The sequence below is a fragment of the Dromiciops gliroides genome, chromosome 1, assembly GCF_019393635.1.
Source record: "Dromiciops gliroides isolate mDroGli1 chromosome 1, mDroGli1.pri, whole genome shotgun sequence".
In the NCBI taxonomy this organism is placed as follows: Eukaryota; Metazoa; Chordata; class Mammalia; order Microbiotheria; family Microbiotheriidae; genus Dromiciops; species Dromiciops gliroides.
Window position 1 is genome coordinate 189,985,132 of NC_057861.1, and position 20,568 is coordinate 190,005,699.

Below are 20,568 nucleotides of genomic sequence, written 5' to 3' on the forward strand. Positions count from 1 at the left end.
TAAAAATTATGCTGAACCTTCCCAAATCTATAGAGAGCTATGAAAGAAGTGAGACACCAAACTTTGCCAATGATACTACAGTGTATTTATTAAGGACAGAAGATGTTAAATAGAGGGGAGAGTGTTGGGTGGGGGTATACCATAGTCCAACCCCAATTAATATAACTAATAAGGTTTTCTTATGCCCCAACACCTTTCTCAAGTGAGAACATTCTGATTGGGTTACAGGATCAATCAATCAACCATAAATAATCTATAGACAACAAAGACATAACTTTTGTTTAAAGAGCTTAGTAAATCAAGTTGGGAAGGAGAAAAGTGCTTCTAACCATTAGATGAAATGAGATGATGAAATGTATTGTTGTTATTTGTCCTTCATTCTCTAAGATGACCCTGACATCAGGGTGATGTCATGACTTGCACTGAATTGGATTTAAGTGAGGCAGGGCTATGCAAAGTCACCAGTCTCACTCTCTCCTCCAATCATCTGGGTCCAGTGATAAGATATACATCAGGACAACTGAAGATGGTTAAGTGACTGAGTAAATAGAGCACTGCACCTGTAGTTGGAAAGACCTGAGTTCAAATCCAACATCAAATGAAATGTATTGAATGAGATTGATTGAAAAATTTAGATCTAATTCTAGTGTCTATCAGACAGGGATATTCCAGTAGGATCATCCCAACAACTGTTTTGGGAGTCATGCTTCAAGAGCTTTGATACAATGTCAAATAATGCATCAAGCAGGGACATGAGAAGGAACAAATTAGATACACTGAACTAAGGGGCAGTTTCAGGGATCATGACTTTTTTGGGAAATGGAAAAACAACTTCATTTCTCTAACAAGGCCTCAGCCCTTTGTTATATGTGCTCTCCAAGCTTGAGCCAACTTTTCCCTAGACTCTCTATGTACTTGTGGGAGAGTGTGTCCCAGACCTATGGGAGGAATACTTTCTACCAACTGTTTTTACTATATAACCTTAATGAATATTCCTAATTAAATGCTAATACACTGCCTGGATAATCAGTGGGGAGCATACTGACAGGGCCTCCTGAACAACAGGACCAGATGTAACTTCTCAGGGTTACTCCTAGAATCAGGGGTAGTGCTGGTAAATGTTGGATGACTGGCTCTCTTGGGGTGAAAATGTACACATAACACACCTTTAGTTTAATCTGCATTTTAAAGATTTTCTTCATCACTTTATTAAGTCTAGAAATATTTTTTTTTCTGATTTTGGAAGTACAAGTGCTCACATTGTATAAAGAACTTCAGAGCTCAACTAGTCCAATCCCCTTATTTTATGGGTGGGGTTTTCTCAGTATGAGAAAACTGAGGCCTTGGAAAGGTAAATGACTTGCCCAGGATTACATAGGTAATAAGTATAGGGGCTGCTAGATGGCGCAGTGGATTGAGCACCGGCCCTGGATTCAGGAGTACATGAGTTCAAATCTGGTCTCAGACACTTAACACTTACTAGCTGTGTGACCATGGGCAAATCACTTAACCCCAATTGCCTCACTAAAAAAAAAAAAAGTATAGATATGAGACCTAGGCCTTCTGGCTTCAAATCCAATGTTCTTTCCACTCTACCAAACACATTTCCCAAAATCTTCCAAATTGAAATCACTCTTGATTAGAGTGGATAAAGCATGAAATTCATGGTGGGTAAGGCCTTCAGGTATTTTTTTTTAATTCCATAGTTTTATTCTCTTCATTTCACTATAACGATTGGAATGACACCACCTGCTGGAGACTTACTGTAGAAAAGCTCCGCCATGAGGTGAAGGTCTCTGAGGGCAAGACCATGCATCTTTTCTTTGGTGTCAGGAAGTGACGTTTGCTGGTGGGAGGAAGAAGGGGGAGGCTGGGGTGCTGGCTCACTCTCCTGAGGACTCTGGGGGAGAAGGGAGCTAGAAATGCGCTCTCCCTTTAATAGATAGAGGAATCTAGACCTTTCTCTCTCTCTTTACAAAATTCTTATTCTCCTTAATAAATGCTTAAAAGTCTCTCTTTTTTTTTTTGTGGGGCATTGGGGGTTAAGTGACTTGCCCAGGGTCACATAGCTAGTAAGTGTCAAGTGTCTGAGGCCGGATTTGAACTCAGGTACTCCTGAATCCAGGGCTGGTGCTTTATCTACTGCGCCACCTAGCTGCCCCAAAAGCCTAACTCTTGCTAAAGCTTATAATTTATTGGCGACCACTCATTAGATATTTTAGACAGTATAGCTAGAATTTTAGCTCTTACATCCTGAAATACATGATGTCTTCTAGGACTCTGTTGTTTAGTGAATTCTATTGTTCTGGTAGAAATAAATATATTCAGCTAACATTTCAACAAACACAGATCACTTAAAATAATTTATTTGCTATGACATATGTTTGCAACCAAATAAAGCTTGCTGTAACTAATTTCTGAGTCACTGATGAGCAGTGTGTTGTGACAGAAAGTTGGATTTGGAGTTAGGAAAGACCTGGTTTTGAATCTTAGCCTGTCCCTGTGTCAGCCCTGACACTTAGCTGTATAACCTTTGATAAGCCACACAACAGTTCAGTGCTAGTTTCCTCACCTGGAAAGGGAAATGATAATAATACTTCTGTTATCTACTTTTCAGGATTGTTGTGAAAAAAGTACTTTATAAATCTTATGTTATGAGCAATGATTCTAATTTATTATTACTGCTTATTATTACTAATTTATTATTATGTTATGAGCAATGATTTGAATTTATTATTACTGCTCCATTTTTGTTCTAAACCTCAAGTATAGGTTCACAAGTAAATAGCGTTTTCTATTCAATTACTTGCCAAATACTGTGCTGTCTGTATATGCATACTTTACTACAAATAATTCCTTGTTTAGATGGCCACAGAATTAAGATCTTACACAATCATGATCCAGTATATGTGCCTTTTTTCTGTCAGAAAACTGTCAATAAGCTTGAAAATAAGGGAAATGCCAGATTAGAGTAAGGTTGGGTTGAAGAGTTAGTAGGGTAGGCAGACTTTGGTCCACAAGGACGGATTTCAGAGAATTCACTGCATCTTGTGAGCTGTTGCCATAAATCTCTTCTACCGAAGAAATTCATTGCTTGTTGTGTCCCACCACTGAAATAACTGCGGTCCTTGGAGTTATGTTCCTGCCATTCTGAAACATATTTGAGGTTTGCACCTAAGAAATAAATGGCTTTGATCTCCCAATCAGTCACTCATTTTCAGTGTTTGAGAGATGAGGTCCATAGATGAATCCACCCCTTTAGGATGTAGAGCAGCCAATCAGGATTCTGCTGCAGTGAAAAAGAGTCTTTCATTGAAATCCCAGCTTCCGTTCATAGAAGCCAGGGTGCACAGTATTCCAGGGCTATTCTACAGTATTCCCTTTATTCCTTCCACCCCCTGGGGCTTACAAGAAAATCTTCTGTCCTTATTTTCATGAGTTCCCACTTGGTTTGGAACCTTCAGGGCTATGTTTCTAAAACTTCATTGGTATATGCCAGAAAAACTTTTTAAAAAACTACAACAAACAAACAGTAAAATGAAAGGACCATTTTGAGATGTTAATTCTACTTAATTACAGGAAAGATATATTTGATGAGTCAAGAAAATATTCAGAAAAAAAATGCCAAGCTAGGGAATAGGTGTCTAAGAGATCATCAAATATGCAGACCAATCATTCACATATTTAATGAGCACCTATCAAATTTAACATTGTTCTGTTACTGAGAGTTATATTAAGGCAGGATACCTCTCCCTAAATGGCTTATCATATGGATGGGGAGATAAGATTGGAGCACATGAAAAGTCAAATACCAATTTAAGAAATCTGGTCTAGAGCAGTGATTTCATCTGTTTAGGGTATTGCTTTATTCTCCACTCTCTGTACCCTACCCCAAACTCCTTTAACCATGGAGAGAGTAGTTCTTTAGAGTCTAAGAAAGCTGCTCAACTTAAGGAAAGTTAAGTGACTTGGACACAGTTAGGTCACTCAGTGTGTATCAGAGGCAGGACTTGACTGTGGTCTTCTGGACTTCAAGTCCACCCCCAACAACAACATAAAAAAATATATAGGAGATGTCATAGGCAAGTACATGATTAATAGGATCATCAGTTTAGAGTTGGAAGATAATAACTCATGTTTATATAGCATTTTAAGGTTTATAAAATGCTTTCTTCACAACAATCTTGTGGGGGTAGCTTAGTATAAGTGTTTTTATATCCATTTTATAGATGAGGAAAACAGGTTCAGAGCAGTGACTTGCCAAGGGCCACAGAGCTAATGTTTGGGAGGATTTGAACTTGTCTTCCTTATTCCAAGTATCAACCATGTTACACTTCTACTCATAGAATGCTTTAAAATTTGCAATATGTTTTTCTCACATCATTTTTTTTTTTAGTGAGGCAATTGGGGTTAAGTGACTTGCCCAGGGTCACAAAGCTAGTGTTAAGTGTCTGAGGCCAGATTTGAACTCAGGTACTCCTGACTCCAGGGCTGGTGCTCTATCCACTGCGCCACCTAGCTGCCCCTCACATCAATTTTATTATTACTGTTCCCCTTTTGCAGATGAGGAAACTAAGGCTCAGTGAGGTTAAGGATTTGAACCCAAGCCTCCTGATTCCAACTTTGGCATTCTATTATATCAGCGTATATTTTCACTTAAATTCAGGAATGTTTTGTATTTCTTTCTTTCTTTCTTTTTTTTTTTTTGCAGGGTGGTGAGGGTTAAGTGACTTGCCCAGGATCACACAGCTAGTAAATGTCAAGTGTCTGAGGTCGGATTTGAACTGAGGTCCTCCTGAATCCAGGGCGGGTGCTTTATCCACTGTGCCACCTAGCTGTCTCCTTGTATTTCTTTTGAGGGAAAGTTTTGTTCCTAGATATTTGACACATCCCATTCTCAAAGCAGCATTAGTAGCATTATCCTGGTTAATACAAGTTGATTCATCTAATGACTAATTCCTGTTCAAAAAAACTGAACGACTGCTTCTCAGGTGCCTTACAGGCAGGATTCTTGCTCAGATTAGTTGGACCATATGACCACTGAGGTTTCATCTAGTCTAAGATTCAATAAAAGAAAGGTGGAGTGGGTTAGATTTGAGAGGCCCTGAAATACCAGACTGAGCTGTTTCTTACTTTAACATGGAGGCAGAGGGCTTTGGTAAAAGACTTTGAGCTGGGGACAGTCTTGTTTACAGTGTTCACAGAGTTTTGTTTCAAACGAGACATCCAATGCTTCAGGTTTCCCTTTCTCCTTTTCTCCCTTTCTCTGTTGTAAACCAATCCTCACTGGGAAAATGTTTGCTTTCCTAGTTCAGAGTTAATGGGCATAATCTGAGGCACACAAATATCCTAGGTCCTGAAACTGCCACTGATCAGGCCCTAGACATAATGCCTCTGAAGGACCGGCCTAATCCACAGACTGTACACTTTCCGAATTTAAGGAGGTAGGTGGGGAGACTTCTTTCAGCCTTATAGTTTCTAGGGGGCTGAACTTCAGGGCCTCTAAATCCCTCCCAGATTTTAATCGATGATGCCGATAAATAGGGGGAAAGGACAACAGGATAGGAGGCAGGCTGACAGTTGCTGGGGCTTCTCTCAAGCTGTTTTTACAATTTAAATGATGGGTATTTCAAATGTCTGGCAAGCACATGTTGGAAAATGTATGGGGCTGGGGGGGGGGGGAAGCCCAGAGTCATTCCTCACCATATGGTTTGTGTTTCCAGGTTTTGCTTAGCTTGTGCTCACATGAAGATGGAAAATAAATACTGCAGATAAAATGACATGTAAGGGGTGGGGGCGGTTATTAAATTGCTCCCCAAAACGGGACTGTCTCTTTGCAAAACAGCATGATGGCCAACCTGGTGCTTCACTCTCTTATGTTCCATTTCCCACCTAGTATCCAAAAAGAGGAACACAGGAGAGACCCCCAAGTACAGAAGATATTCCCAGCACCCGCAGAAGCACAGGCCTCCCCATCTCCTCCCTCTGCAGCCAGCAGATGGCCCCCCGGTTCCTGTCTCCTCTCCAGACATAGGGATTTTGTGGTTTGGGTGGTAGTAAGGGTTGGCGGCCCAAGTTCCTTCATGCCTTTAGCTCAGCGTGCGGACAGCCGGGGCAGGTTTTGGGGTGACGGGAGGCCCGAGAGTGGGTTCATTCCGGGAAGCTGGCTCTCGCGAGGTGAGGAGTAACTAGGAGGAGGTGGAGGAGGAGAAAGAAGGAGGAGGAGGAGAAGGAGGGCTGGGTTTGCGTGCACCCAGCAGTTCCCGGCGGGGCGGGGAGCCACGGATAGAAAGCGAGGAAATCCTATTCCTCCTCCCCGCCTCCCTTCTTCTCCCCTCCTCTCCCCCGCCCCCCTCCCCACGCCTTCCGCTTTCACCTAAGGCCAGTAGGTGTCTGGAGCAGGAAGGAGGGAGGCGAGAGCAGCTGAGGACTGGAGGGAAGCGGGAGCCCCAGCGGGAGGGAGCGAGTGAGGGAGTGAGAGGAGGAGCAGCAGCAGGGGCGGCAGCAGCGGCGGCGGCGGCGGCGGCGGCAGCGGCAGCGGCAGCGGCAGCGGCAGCGGCAGCAGCAGCAGCAGCGGCGGAGGCAGCGGCAGCAGCAGCGGAGGTGGCGGTGGCTGCTGCGGGCGGTCCCAGCCGCCTCTACCCCAGCTCCCGGAGCACTGTTTCACCCGTATCCCTTGTCCAGCCTCCTCCAGGAACCGAAGACTAGTCGTCATGTAGCAGCCACACAGTCATCTCTTATTTGCAACTCTTTTTTTTTTTGGTGGGGGGAGGGCAGCAACCTTTTTTTTTAATTCTTCCTCCTTCCCTGCCTCCTCCTTGCTCCATTTGCGAGCCGCATCTTTAAAGGAAAAAAAAGATATATACATATATATTTTAGGTGCTTAGGAGAGGGTGGGGAATAAATTATAGTTGAACCAGCTCCGTACCCCTCCGTAAAGGGCAACAATGACTGAAGAGAGCTCAGAGGTGCCCAAAGAGTTGATAGGTAAGACTCACGCTGTTTATTTGTTGTATTTCTCCATCTCCTTCCCCATCCCACCTTCACCTTTCCCTCTTCCCCCCGGGATGACTCCAAGCGGGGACCAAGGTTTGGCAGGGAAGTTTTTCAGGGCTGTTGGCTACTATCGTTTTAACACCCGCCCCCAAAAGAGAAAGGAAAAAAAAAGATCAAAGTGTCTTAAAATGCAAAGGAGAGGTGGGAGACTGGGTAAGCGACGGGAGGGTTTCGGGGCTGGGAGGCGGCGGGCAGAGGCGAGCTCTCCCGTGGCTGCCTCTGCGCTGCGCTGCTCTGCTGGAGGGAAGGTTTGCAGAGAGAAGGGGAGGGGCTATGGGAGGGAGTCAGGGAGTCTCCGATTTGGAGTTCAGGAAAACCTGGCAGAGCGCTTAAACGTCCCCCTCTGCCACAAACTCCGAGGAAGTCCCGCGCAGCACCCCCGGGGGCGTAATGGTAGCTGGAGGAGGTTGGGGAGATGCCCATCTCTCTCATCCTAGAGCGCAGCATCCATCCTTCTGGCGGCTCAGCTCCTGCGCGCTCCCCCAGCTCCGCAGTCTCTGCCTCTCGCTATCACTGTGCCATGCTGTTCTGGTTAAGCGACTGCGCCTGGAAAGGCGTGGCTTGGAGTAGCCTGTGGAGCTCGTGGGGTGGGTGCAGGGGGGGGGGCGGGGGTGGTGGTGGTGGTAAAAGGCTGACGTAAACTCGAGGCCAGGAAATTGAGAGTTAATAAAAAAAGCTTGCCTTTAATAATGATTAACCGTTGCTCGCCATCCTAAATCCTTTTGTGACTCAGCCAAGGTGACCTGTTGTTTGGAGACCCTCTGAAACAGGCCCACTTGGGGAAGTTAGCCATGCTAGGGAGGCAATTTTAGGTCATTGCTTGGGGGTCTAGGGTCATTGGCAGCTTAAATACTTTGGGGTTAAAGCAGGTTGTATTCAGGACATTAAAAAAATATTAAAGTCGGGGCAGCTAGGTGGCGCAGTGGATAGAGCACTGGCCTTGGATTCAGGAGTACCTGAGTTCAAATACGGCCTCAGACACTTAACACTTACTAGCTGTGTGACCCTGGGCAAGTCACTTAACCCCAATTGCCTCACTAAAAAAAATATTAAAGTCTAAGGTAGATTTTGTGAGATCCTATATGGATTGCCAAAAACAGTATTTTAGACTTCGTGGGAGTGGAATACTATATTATTGCACGGTGTGTGTGTGTGTGTCTCCCTAGTGATCCACATCCCTCGACTGAGCCTTCACTGGCATACAGGATAGCCTACAATTCAAGGCAGCTGATGTTTGGCACTGACCACAAGAGGAAGTTTCCAAATGCTCATCAGTCTGCATTTGTGGAATTTGCCTCTCTGGTTTCTGTCTTAGATAGTAATATCTCTTAGGAAAGTTAGTCTGTTTTTCTTTTGGTGTGTGTTAACTCGGCAAGTAAAATAATGCAAAGAAACTGTTGCTAGACTTTGTTGAAGCCGATGCTTTTTGTGAATTTCAAAAGTGACCTTTAGCCAATTTCATTCTGAAATTAAGGGTAAGATGTTATCTTTTTTAATGCTTAGGAGAATCATTTCCCTTTTCAATCTGCAAATATATTACATATTCATGTATATGTAATATACTTGCAAGTATATACTTACAGATTGAAATATATACATACACATCTATACAAATATATATGTATCTATGCAAGTGTGTATACACACACATATATAACTATTGTACCTATACAAATTTACATACACACCTCCAAGACCTTTCCTGCCTTACTTTTTGTTTTGTTAGGATGTTACATTTTGTTCAGGATAGAATGGACTTTTCCACCATCCAAGAGAATAGAAACCTGCCCAGGCTAGGCCTTGCAATCCTGAAAGCTCTTGGAGAGATCCTTCTTAGATTAGGAGAGTGCTTGAGGTGGCAGGGAAATTCTTATTAGCTAACCTGAGGATTGAGGAGATGAGTTTAATAGAAGGAAGGACTACAGATTTTTAGCCAGGGAAATATGTTGTCCTTTGCTTGGTAATAGAAAGTTTGGATTGCCATATATGCTCAAGAAAAAAATGGGGGAAATAAATTTACCTTAGAAATTAGTGGCAAGGGAACCTGACACAACCTGACAAAGAGTTCACTGCAAAATCTGAAATTTGACTCATTTATTAACCTCATAGGAAGGCCTGTCACTTCTTGTTGGTTTGTTTACATATCCCTCTACCCAGGTTGACCAGTTCCTTACTCCATTTTACCCTAATGATTTGCTCAGCCCTCAGATGCCTGAAGTTTGATTTTGAATAGGAATAGGACCTCCTGATTTCCATTTTGCCCCCCACCCCCCCTTATTTATTTATTTATTAATTTTGTTGGTAAATGACTGTAAGGCACTCTTTGGACCTGCTCTGTCCAGTTAGATACACATGACAACCTTGTCCAAAGCTCCACGTGCCATTAGCCCAAGACTCTTAGAAAAGAATTGTTTACTAAACAAATCTGGCCAAAACATTTGATTCCCTCCTTCCCTCCTTGTCACATACACTTGGGGTCCATTTTCATGAGTCTTGGAATTCTGTAGGGTGTTGCTTTGGTGGGGGCTGTGATGGCAACCCTTCTTGGATGCTCTGACATCCTGATCTTTTCCCCTAACCACCCTCCCCCATGTCTGCTTTACCTATATATAAGTTTTCCATGTCCTTCTAGTTCTATTTCCTTCTCCATCACTAAGCTTTCATTAAGCACTTACTGTGTGTCTGACACTGTGCTGGGATGCAAAGACAAAAGGAAAATGGTTCTTGCCCTCCAGGAACTAACATTTTAATGGTGGCCGCTTTTCTTTTGGTGATCTCTTTGACTCCCACAGTTTCATTGATCACTTCTACGCAGATGACTCTGAGATCTACTTGTCCAGCCTTAATTTCTCTCTTGACCTTTAGTCTCTGCCTGCCTATTAGACTTCTAGAGCTGAAACTCAATGGGTCTAAAACTGAATTAATCTTTCCTTCCAGACCTTCCCTCTTCCTAACTTTGCTTTTACTGTTGAGAGTACTGCCATCCTTCCAGTCATTCAGGCTTACAATCTGGGTCTTATTCTCAATTCCACATTTTCACCTTTCCCCCTCTTCCCCCAATATCTAATTAGTCATCAAGTCTGGTCATTTCTGCCTTCATACATGGTCCCTTCTCTCCTCTGTAACTGCAATCACCCTTGTGTAGGCCCTCATCACATCCCACTTAGATTATTGCCATAGTCTGCTGGTTGGTGTCCCTGCCTCAAGTCTCTCCCTGCTCTTACTCCAGTGGCTCCCTGTTACCTCTAGGATTAAATATAAAATTCTCCGTTTGGCATTTAAAATCTTTCATAATCTGCCCCCTTCCTACTTTTCTAGTCTTCTTACACCTTATTCCGTTCCATGTACTCTGCAACCCAGTGACATTTCATTGGACTTGCAGTTCCCCACACAGGATGTTCCATCTTTGACCTGTTTTTTCTTCCTTGTTTCCTTCTTCTTTTTATTTGTTTGTTTGTTGGTTTTTGTGGGGCAGTAAGGGTTAAGTGACTTGCCCAAGGTCACACAGCTAGTAAGTGGCAAGTGTCTGAGGCAGGATTTGAACTCAGGTCCTCCTGAATCCAGAGCCAGTGCTTTATTCACTGCACCACCTAGTTGCCCCCTTGATTCCTTCTTTTGACCCCTTTCACTGTCTTCATCTCTGCTTCCTACTTTATCTACATTCCCTCAAGTCTCAGCTAAAGTCTCCCCTTCTGCAGGAAGGCCTTCCCAGTTCTGAATCCTAGTGCCTTCTTCGGAGAATACCCCCAATTTTTTATCCTGTTGTATAGAGCTTGTTTTTACAATTGTTTGCATGTTGTCTCTCCCCATTAGACTGAATTCCTTGAGAGGAAGACCTGTTTTCTGCCATATTTTTTAATCCCCATGCGCCTTGCATGTACTAGGTGCTTAATAAATGCTGGTTGAGTGGCAAGAACAGTTAAGAATATTCTATCTATACATTGCATGCACACACACATACAAACACACACATATATATACACACATATATATTATATGTATATATATGCACACATATATAAATACACACAGAATACTGTGTTTTAATATACATGATATATACAGAATGAACACCAAGTAGTTTTTGGAGGAAGTTCATAAGGAGTTTTATTTGTGTTGGGGAGGATCAGAAAATTTTTCATGGAGAAGGTATTTTTTGAGCTGAATTTCAAAGGAAACCAGGAATTCTAAGAGGCTTTCTTGGCTTCTAACCTCATTGACCTCTCCCTTCTGAACTCTTGTAGTGCTTATTATCTATCATATTTTTAGTATTTGATAATTTTGTTGTTTAAGAATCCATTTCATGTGTATATCTCATCTCCTAACAAAATTATAAGTTCTTCCAGCATCGAAAGAAGTGTTAAGCTTTTCTCTCACTAAATCTTGTTCAGTGGAAGTTGGATAGTAGGTGTCTAATAAATTCAGAATATCTGATAATAATGAGAACAGTTTGATATTATAATTTCCTTTTCTAGAAAAACATCCTTTTTCTCAATTTCTCCTTGATTTTATTCCTTATTATGAAAGTGTATAATTATACCATTCTCTTTTTTTTTTTTTTTTGCAGAAAGTATCAAGGATGTTATTGGCAGAAAGATTAAAATTGCCGTAAAAAAGAAAGTAAAGTTGGAAGTCAAGGGAGATAAAGTAGAAAACAAAGTACTGGTAAGCATTTTTTTCCCCATTAAAATGATTTGATAGTATAAATGCACTCCCCCACATTTTTGTTGATTTAGTTTATATTGTAGACTGGTGTTGTATTTGTGTAGGACTCTGAGATAAATTGTTTGAAAGATCTGAAAATCATTTAGTATTCACTGGGAGATTTTTTAATTGAATATTGGTGTATCCAAAGTATAGAAATATATTGGTGACCTACATTTTGGACATTGAATTTCTTCAAATTATAAAACTCAACCATGTGTTTTGTTATCATTTATGGCCTTTTGTCAATTTATTGTGTAAAATATTGTATTATTTAAGTGAGTTAATTATGACAAATACAAATAGTAACATGAGAAAAATCAAAGTTTCTTGTCTCATGCCCTCCTAGCAATTTTTCTTGACTGTTATCTATATCTTTTATGAGTACGAATCTGATGCTCTGTGATGTGAGGGGATTTGGCCTTATTTTTCATTGTATCCCCCACAGTTCCTAGCATGATGCCTTGCATATAGTAGGTGCTTAAATTTTTGAATGGATACTAATGTATCCATAACAAAATGTAACATTATATATATAATATTTGATGTAATAAAGGGAATTTTTAGGCTACCAATTTATTTTAGCGTATAGCATGCCTGTTTGCAGGAGGATAGAGCAAGAGATAGTAAGTCAGTGTTGTTATTTTATGTGGTAGATTGAAACTCATACAACATTCAGATGGAGAGTTATTTGTGATAGAACTGCAACATAAGAGATGTGGCTATTGTTACATTTTAATGCTTGCCAATCAGTTGTAAAACTGGACATATATTCTATTTTCAATTTGTATAGAGTACAGATTTCAATTTAGGTGATTTTATTTTGTGTCTATCCCTATTGGTTAATTTCAGAGTAATATGACTGTTCTTATTAATGTAAGCTCTTTGAGGGCAGGATCAATTTTGTTTTTATTTTTGCATTCTCAGTATCTACCATGGTGTCCTGCACAAAGTAGGCACTTAAATGTTTGTTGAGTTAAATTTGTTGTAGAAAAGTACTTTATTTTATACCTTTTCTTGAAGAGGCAGTCGCTTAATTTATAATCTCTTTCTTGGAAGAAGATGGTAAACTCCATGGAGAGAAGGGACAGAGCCTATCCTTCAGTCTAAATCTTTCCAGCTTGATATTGCTTGCTGGAGCTTATGCTCTGCTGAAATAACCTAGGGTCACCTTCGAGCAGTGATGAGGAACTTTAGTGAAGGAACAGCTTTCTTAAGAATTTTTGTAAGTAGCTTTAGGTTATATGACTACCGTCCTTAGTGGATATAGGTAGGGACTGTGCATATTGATCGATGATCTCTATTTCTTTGTAATCCATGTTTACAGGTCAGGATGACAGATTCACTGAAGCAGTAAAGTTTGATTGACTTTTGACCTGCAACAGAGTGTGCTTATATATGCTAAGGCAACCAGTAGGGAATTGTTGGAGTCAGGATTCTGTTTTAGTTATATGTTGAGCATACTTTATTAAAATAATAATCCCTGATTTAATGTAATCTAACATATGAAAGGATTGTTTTTGTTTTTTCTGGGAATAGAAGTTTAAGGTTTGGATTTCCTTGTAGTTTTTGTCTTGTAATGTGAGGTAAAATTATGGTGGTGATTTGCTTAAGGAAAAGGTTTGCTTTCTGTTAATTTTTGCATCATGTATTATCACAGAATCCTAAGTAAAAGGGTACTTGATGTTATTTTGTATTAATAATGAATGTGTTTTGTAACAACACAGTGATGAATTCTGTAAATACCAAGGTTATGCCTGTCAATCTTGATATTAGAGTTTTTTATTCTCCAAATAATAAAAGTACACTGACAAATTTATTGAATTAGCATTACTTAAAACCCTGAAATTATTAGCACACAACTTCAAGCATGTACTTCAAGCTTACTTATTTTGCGTTGATCAAAATTTGGATTCTATCCATAGTATACAAAATAATTGACTATTGGAATTTAGAAAGGACCTTTATTTTAACATTACATAAGTGACATGATGTCAACCAAATTTTTTTTGGAACTGGGTAATTTTAGCAGAATTATATGCTTGATTGAAATAATGATTTGCTCTTTCCCAAATTTGAATTTTAAGCAGTTGCTCAGGTAATGAACTTGGTTTAAATTTGTTGTGGTTTTTAGTTACTTATATGGGCAAGAATTGCTAATAGTAATAATTTCAGCCTTTGGAATGTCTTTTTCTTACAAGCTCACATTTATTTTAGCATTAGATCTCCAGAGAATCTTGCCCCCAATAATTTTATATTAAATGAAGTTCTAACAGCTAGTTCTGCTTCATAAATTTTCAATTATCTTTTATCTTTTTAGTTTTTTCCTTTGTTGTCAATTCATTAAAATGGGACCCAAGTTTCTATGTAATTTATAAATTATAATTATAAATACTATATATTATCTATTTTCTTTATTTCATACAGAATTATAATATATGAATTGGGAGGACTTCAGAGATCATCTAGAATGTAGGCAAGGGGTTCTTTATTTTATCTTCTTTATTTCTTTATTTTTTTGCAGGGCAATGAGGGTTAAGTGACTTGCCCAGGGTCACATGGCTAGTAAGTGTCAAGTGTCTGAGGTGGGATTTGAACTCAGGTCCTCCTGAATCCAAGGCCAGTGCTTTATCCACTGTGACACCTAGCCATTCCCCAACTTACTCTATTTTTAGACACATAGCTCATTTGTTTTGAGCTTGCTAGTAGAGGTAGTATGTTAAAGTAGAGAAAGTTTGGACTTGTAGTCAACAGAGATCATTAGACTGTGAGTTCCTTGTTGTCCTTTCTTTGTATCCCCAGGGCTCAGCACCATTCCTGATGCATAGTAGGTACTTACTTAATAAATGGTTTTTGGCTCAGTGACCTGAGTTTCAATCCTGATGCCAATATTTACTAGCTGTGTGACTTTGGGCAAGTTATTTCCCCTCTCTGTTTCTTCATCTATAAAGCAGAAATAATAATATTTGTACTACTTGCCTCATAGGGTTGTAGAAAAAACAAGTCCCCTGAAAACATTAAACCACTAGAATAAAAATAAAAATGGGAGTTATTATAGGACTCCAAAGTCTTAAAAAAAAGAATTCTTGACCTGTACACGTGATTCTATGCCATCCTCCTTACAATTGTACCTTACTGACTCCTTCCCTTTCTTCTGTTTCCCTGTTTCTATTTCTGTCATCATTTTTACACAAGCTTGCCAACAATTTAAACTATTTCTGATTTAGCCTCATAGCTGGAAGATCCATTATAGACATGTTCAGAGGGAAAAAGTAAATGGCATGGTTTGTTTGCAGGCAAGCCTACTGCATCATCATAGTGGGATGCTTCTCTTGGTAGTGAGGTGGGGAACTGTATCTGGAGAATTATGAGTTCACAGTCACTTTTACTTAACTTTTTTTTTTTTATAATGGGAGATGTGTGTGTATGTGTGTGAGAGAAAGAGAGAGAGAAGAAAGGAGGAGCAGGAGGAGGAAGGTAAGTAGGTAGATAGGGGATATAGAGGGAAATGCTTGATGTAAACAATGATAAAAAAAAAAAGAAAATGAATGTGTTCAATGATAACCAAGGTCATCTTTTCCATTTCTTAGTGTGTTTGATTCTATGTCAGAAACCCCAGTTTTATGCTAGTTATTCCTAATTTTTATATGAATTGGGATTTTGAAACAAAATTTTAATGTATTTTATTTTTAAAATAATATTTTTTCTAATTACATGTAGACATAGTTTTCAACATTAATTTTGTAAGATTTTGAGTTCAAATTTTTCTCCCTTCCCTTCTCTCCCCCCTCTTGAAGCCAGCAAACTCCTCTCACTCAGCATCAGTCCATGTAAGTCCTTCAAGGTTTCTCTGAACTCCTCCTGCTCATTGTTTCTTACAGCATAAAAGTATTCCATTACATTCATATACCACAACTTGTTTAGCCATTCCCTAATTGATGGCATCCCTTCAATTTCCAATTCTTTGCCAATACAAAAAGAGCTACTATAAGTATTTTTGTAGATGTGGGTCCTTTTCCCTTTTTTATGATCTCTTTGGGATACCGACCTAGTAGTGATATTGCAGGGTCAAAGGGTATACACAGTTTTTTGTTTGTTTGTTTTTGGGTGAGGCAGTTGGGGTTAAGTGACTTGCCCAGGGTCACACAGCTAGTAAGTGTCAAGTGTCTGAGGTAGGATTTGAACTCAGGTCCTCCTGAATCCAGGGCCGGTGCTTTAGCCACTGTGCCACCTATTTGCCCCCATGTGTGTTTTTTAAAAAGTGATAACATTAGTTCATGAGCACTTGGTGCTGGGGCTCTTTCCTCCTTTCTGAAATACATGATAAAGGGACATATCCAAGATTTCAGTTGGCTTAAAAGGCCTCTCTCCTATCCTTAAATGCCTTTTTCTAAGCTCTATTTCCCTTTCTTTAGGGTCATAATGTGAAGAGAAGGGAATCACAGTGCTATGTCAATATTTTATGCTTATCACAGATAATACAGTGCCCTTGAATAAAGCAGTGGACATTGAGACTTACAGTGTTTGGAACCAATTTGCCATAAGCCTTTTTAATATTTGATTACAAAATAAGGTGAGGAGTGAATTGGATGAGACCGATCAGATGTAGAAACCATCTGATGGTTTTTTTCTTATGTAGAAACCATCTCCAGGCATAACTTAGAGATATTTTGGGTTTGGTTTCATACCACCTCAATAAAGGGTACAATGCAAAAAGGGAGTCACATAAATTTTTTGATTTCCTAATGCATATAAAAATTATGTTTATGCTATGCTATTGTCTACTTAGTGTGCAATAGTATTACATCTAAAAAAAGTACATATCCTAATTAAAAATACTTTATTGCTAAAAATTGCTAATTATCATCTGAGCCTTCAGCAAGTTGTGATCTTTTTTGCTGGTAGAGGGTCTTGCTTCAATGTGGATGGTTGATGACTGATCAGGGTGGTGGTTACTGAAGGGTGGGGTGGTTGTTGCAATTCCTTAAAATATGACAACAATGAAGTTTGCAGCATGGATTGACTCTTTCATTGAACACTTAGAGGCCATTATAGGGTTACTAACTGGGCTAATTTCAAGATTGTTGTGTTTCAGGGTGGAGGGAGGCCAGAGGAGAGGGGGAGAGACTGGCAGGGGATCGGCTGGTAGGTAGAGCAGTCAGAACATATACAATATTTATCAATTAAGTTTGCTGTCTTATATGGGCATGGTTTGTGGCCCCTCAAAACAATTATAACAGTAACATCAAAGATCACTGATTACGGGCCACTATAACATATAATAATAAAGAAAAATTTGAAAATATTGTGAAAATTACCAAAATGAGACATAGACACAATGTAAGCCCATGCTGTTGGAAAAATGGCACCAATAGACTTGCTTGATGCAGGGTTGACACAGACCTTCAATTTGTAAAAAATGCAATATCCTCGAAGTACAGCACAGTGAATTGCAGTAAAATGAGTTATTCCTGTAAACTCATGGAACTTTAAGAGGAAGAAAGAGAGATTGTCCATATAACAATTTCTTTTTAATGGGATATAGTTTCTTAGTCTTTGAAACCCTTAAAATAGGTTTGAGGGCTAGCCCCAGACATTCAGTAGTATCATTCCTTTTTTCTTTTCTTTTTTTTTTTTTCAGGGCAATGAGGGTTAAGTGACTTGCCCAGGGTCACACAGCTAGTACGTGTCAAGTGTCTGAGGTCAGATTTGAACTCAGGTCCTCCTGAATCCAGGGCTGGTGCTTTATCCACTGTGCCACCTAGCCCTGGTAGTACCATTCTTAATGGTAGGACCCTTCGCTATTGTTTTTTGGGTGCATCGTGTGGTGGGCATGCTCAGACAAATAGGTTGGTGCTGCTTAAGCTCTCTTCCTTTTTATTTTTTTCTTTCTAAATATATTTGTATCATATATGTGACCTTTTAGATCCCTAATAGTTTCTGGAGAAGCAGCATGTTGATATAAAGATGGCTTGAGAACCAGAAAGACCTAGATTCAATTGTTGCCTAGATTCAAGTTGTCACCCTAGATACATCTCTTAGTCTCTCAGTGTTCTAGGCAACTTTCTAAGCCTTTTAAGTTGCAGAGAAGGCATTGACCCCCATTGGTAGAAGGGGTTTTCCTTAGCCAGGGGTTTCCTTTATTCACAAAGTCTTTATTCCTATCCTTCTAGTTCTTATTGTAAGTATCTGGCAGTTAGGATTTTGACTGAGAGAGGTGTCAAGAAGAATTGAGGAAATTGGTAAGCTACATTTTTCTTGTCAACCCCCTTCTCCATGTGCTTAAAAAGACCCTTAGAGGGAGCTGAATATGTCACACATCTCTCCCTGTGATGATAGCAAAGACATTAGAATTGTATTTTTTTGCATTCACCTTAGTTGTTTCTAAGCCACAGTAAAACCTTGTGATTTTTATATTAGGCAATCCATTCATTTTCTCCCTCTAATTGTAACCATTGGGTTAAGACTTATATTATTAGCCAGAGCAGGCGGGCAAATGACTTTTTAATTTATGTCCTTTTTAAAAATAAAAATGAGCCTGAGTCACCCTGTTTGTTTCTCAGCTGTTAGAACATTAAGTATGTGTTAATCATTGAAACTAAGTTGAAAATCAGAGAGAAGATCTTATTTGGGCACCATTTATTATATATCAAATATTTTAGTTGGCACTGCTCTGTGTGTGTGTATACACACGTATATGTATTTCATTAGTGTAAATATAAACTCATACAACTTCTTTTGTTGTTTGTTTTCTTGGTTTTTTTTTTTTGCGGGGCTATGGGGGGTTAAGTGACTTGCCCAGGGTCACACAGCTAGTAAGTGTCAAGTATCTGAGGTTGGATTTGAACTCAGGTCCTCCTGACTCCAGGGCTACTGCTCTATCCACTGCACCACCTAGCCACCCCAACTCATACAACTTTTCACTGTTTTGAAGTATTTTTTAAAAATCCCTAAACAGATAGAATTGTTCCATTCTTAAACTTAGAGGCAAAATAGTAGTAAGCATGGAAGATCCATTATTCCCAAAGTGTGAAGTCATCTGGGTTATTTAAATCAGGAATTGTTTAAAATCTCAAATGTCAAAATAGCTTCATTTTACCTGACCAATCCTGTTGAAAGTTTCCTAATCCCCAGACTATCAAAGTTTAAGCCTATTTGGTAATGGCCTATGACTAAGGTTAACTTTTCTTAAGAAATTCTACTCAGAAATGTGCACTTTTCCTGTATTTCTTTTTCAGGCTTCTTTCTTGGCTACTTTGGGACCATAACTCTTTGCCCCATAAGGTATCTGGTCAGTAATTTGGATAGTTCCCTCCTTGTCCAGTTCTTGGAGGGATCGCTTACATTGAAATGTAAGGCCCTGGGTGAAGTTACCTAACTCTAGGAAAAAAGAACTTTCCCTTGGGGAAAAATGGAGATATCAGGTGAGTGAGTGCCTGAGCACACTCAGAATGTGTTTAGAGTTTAGTAGCAAAGTACAGATCTCCATTTTTTGATGTGTCAAAAACCAATAGAAACCACAACAACTATGATAATTAATCCATGGGCTTGCTGACTGGGAATCTTATTGACATAGGGTTTATCCTAGTCTGAAAGAAAGCCTTGCCTTCTTCCTGGCTTGGAAAGAGGAAGAGATAGAGAGTTCCTGTCATTTCCAGGAGCCAGTTTCACTTAGACTTAGAAGCTGGGCACAGACCTTCACAGTTAGGTGTTATCTGAGCTGCATTTGAATTTTATTTCCCTGTGTGTGCTCACTGCCCCAGTTTCTTCTCTGGGGAAGATAGGTGAGCCAACCCGTGTGGGTTGATAAAAGCTGTTGAATATATACAAGACATGGTGTTATTTTTCAGGACTGTTTTTTTTAAAAAGCAATATTCCTTTCATTTCCTTGCCTCTGGGACTTATTCATTTACCTACCTACCTACCTACCTATCTTCTTTTCTTTCTTCTTTCTTTCTTTCTTTCTTTCTTTCTTTCTTTCTTTCTTTCTTTCTTTCCTTCTTTCCTTCTTTCCTTCTTTCCTTCTTTCCTTCTTTCCTTCCTTCCTTCCTTCCTTCCTTCCTTCCTTCCTTCCTTCCTTCCTTCCTTCCTTCCTTCCTTCCTTCCTTCCTTCCTTCCTTCCTTCCTTCCTTCCTTCCTTCCTTTCTGGTGAGGCAATTGGGGTTAAGTGACTCGCCCATGGTCACACAGCTAGTAAGTGTTACATGTCTGAGGCCAGATTTGAACTCAGGTCCTCCTGACTCCGGGGCTGGTGCTCTATCCACTGCGCCACGTAGCTGCCCCCCCCCCTTTTTTTTTGACTCTGGGATTTAGCATCACTAGAATGGAAGCAATGAAGTACAGCTGGGAGGAGGGTAACATGGGGGCAATATGAAAAAATTATCTAGAAATGGAAAACGTCAGGGGAGAACGTACGAGTATCTGAAGGAAAAAAGAAGCCATTTCTTTGAAAATTATGGAAATTTACAAATAAAACTTAATGAAAAAATTTGAAACTGTCCTTCATTTTGTCAGAGATGGTAACATTTCTTTGCAGAGTTTTATATTTTGCCACAATAGGTTATTAATGTGTAATGAAAATTCACTTCTGACAAGGGTAGTGTTTTTCTTTCCCCTTTCTTCTCAATCAAAAGTGGCTACTTTATGTAGAGAACTGTAGTGCAGAAAGAGGTTGGCTTTAGAGGCAAAAGAATGAGCTCAATTCCCTTCCAGACTTACTCTGTGTGTGATCTTGGGTGAATGCCTTCATTACTCTCTGGCTCCGTTCCTTACCTGTAAAACAAGGTGGTTGGACTAGTTGGCCTGTCA

The 20,568-nt window shown here is 39.9% G+C and overlaps 1 protein-coding gene across 5 annotated transcripts in view; it reads left to right on the top strand.

Moving 5' to 3' along the window:
* Positions 1 to 6,530: 6,530 nt before the first annotated feature.
* The window catches only part of CARMIL1 (capping protein regulator and myosin 1 linker 1), a 413,672-nt gene continuing 399,634 nt past the window's right edge, over positions 6,531 to 20,568 (top strand). For all 5 annotated transcript variants that reach the window (XM_043975746.1, XM_043975748.1, XM_043975747.1 and 2 more), the window contains exons 1-2: positions 6,531 to 6,987; positions 11,624 to 11,721. In XM_043975746.1, the coding sequence (XP_043831681.1) occupies positions 6,948 to 6,987; positions 11,624 to 11,721 (138 nt within the window). In that variant the 5' untranslated portion in view covers positions 6,531 to 6,947. The remainder of the gene's footprint in view (positions 6,988 to 11,623; positions 11,722 to 20,568) is intronic.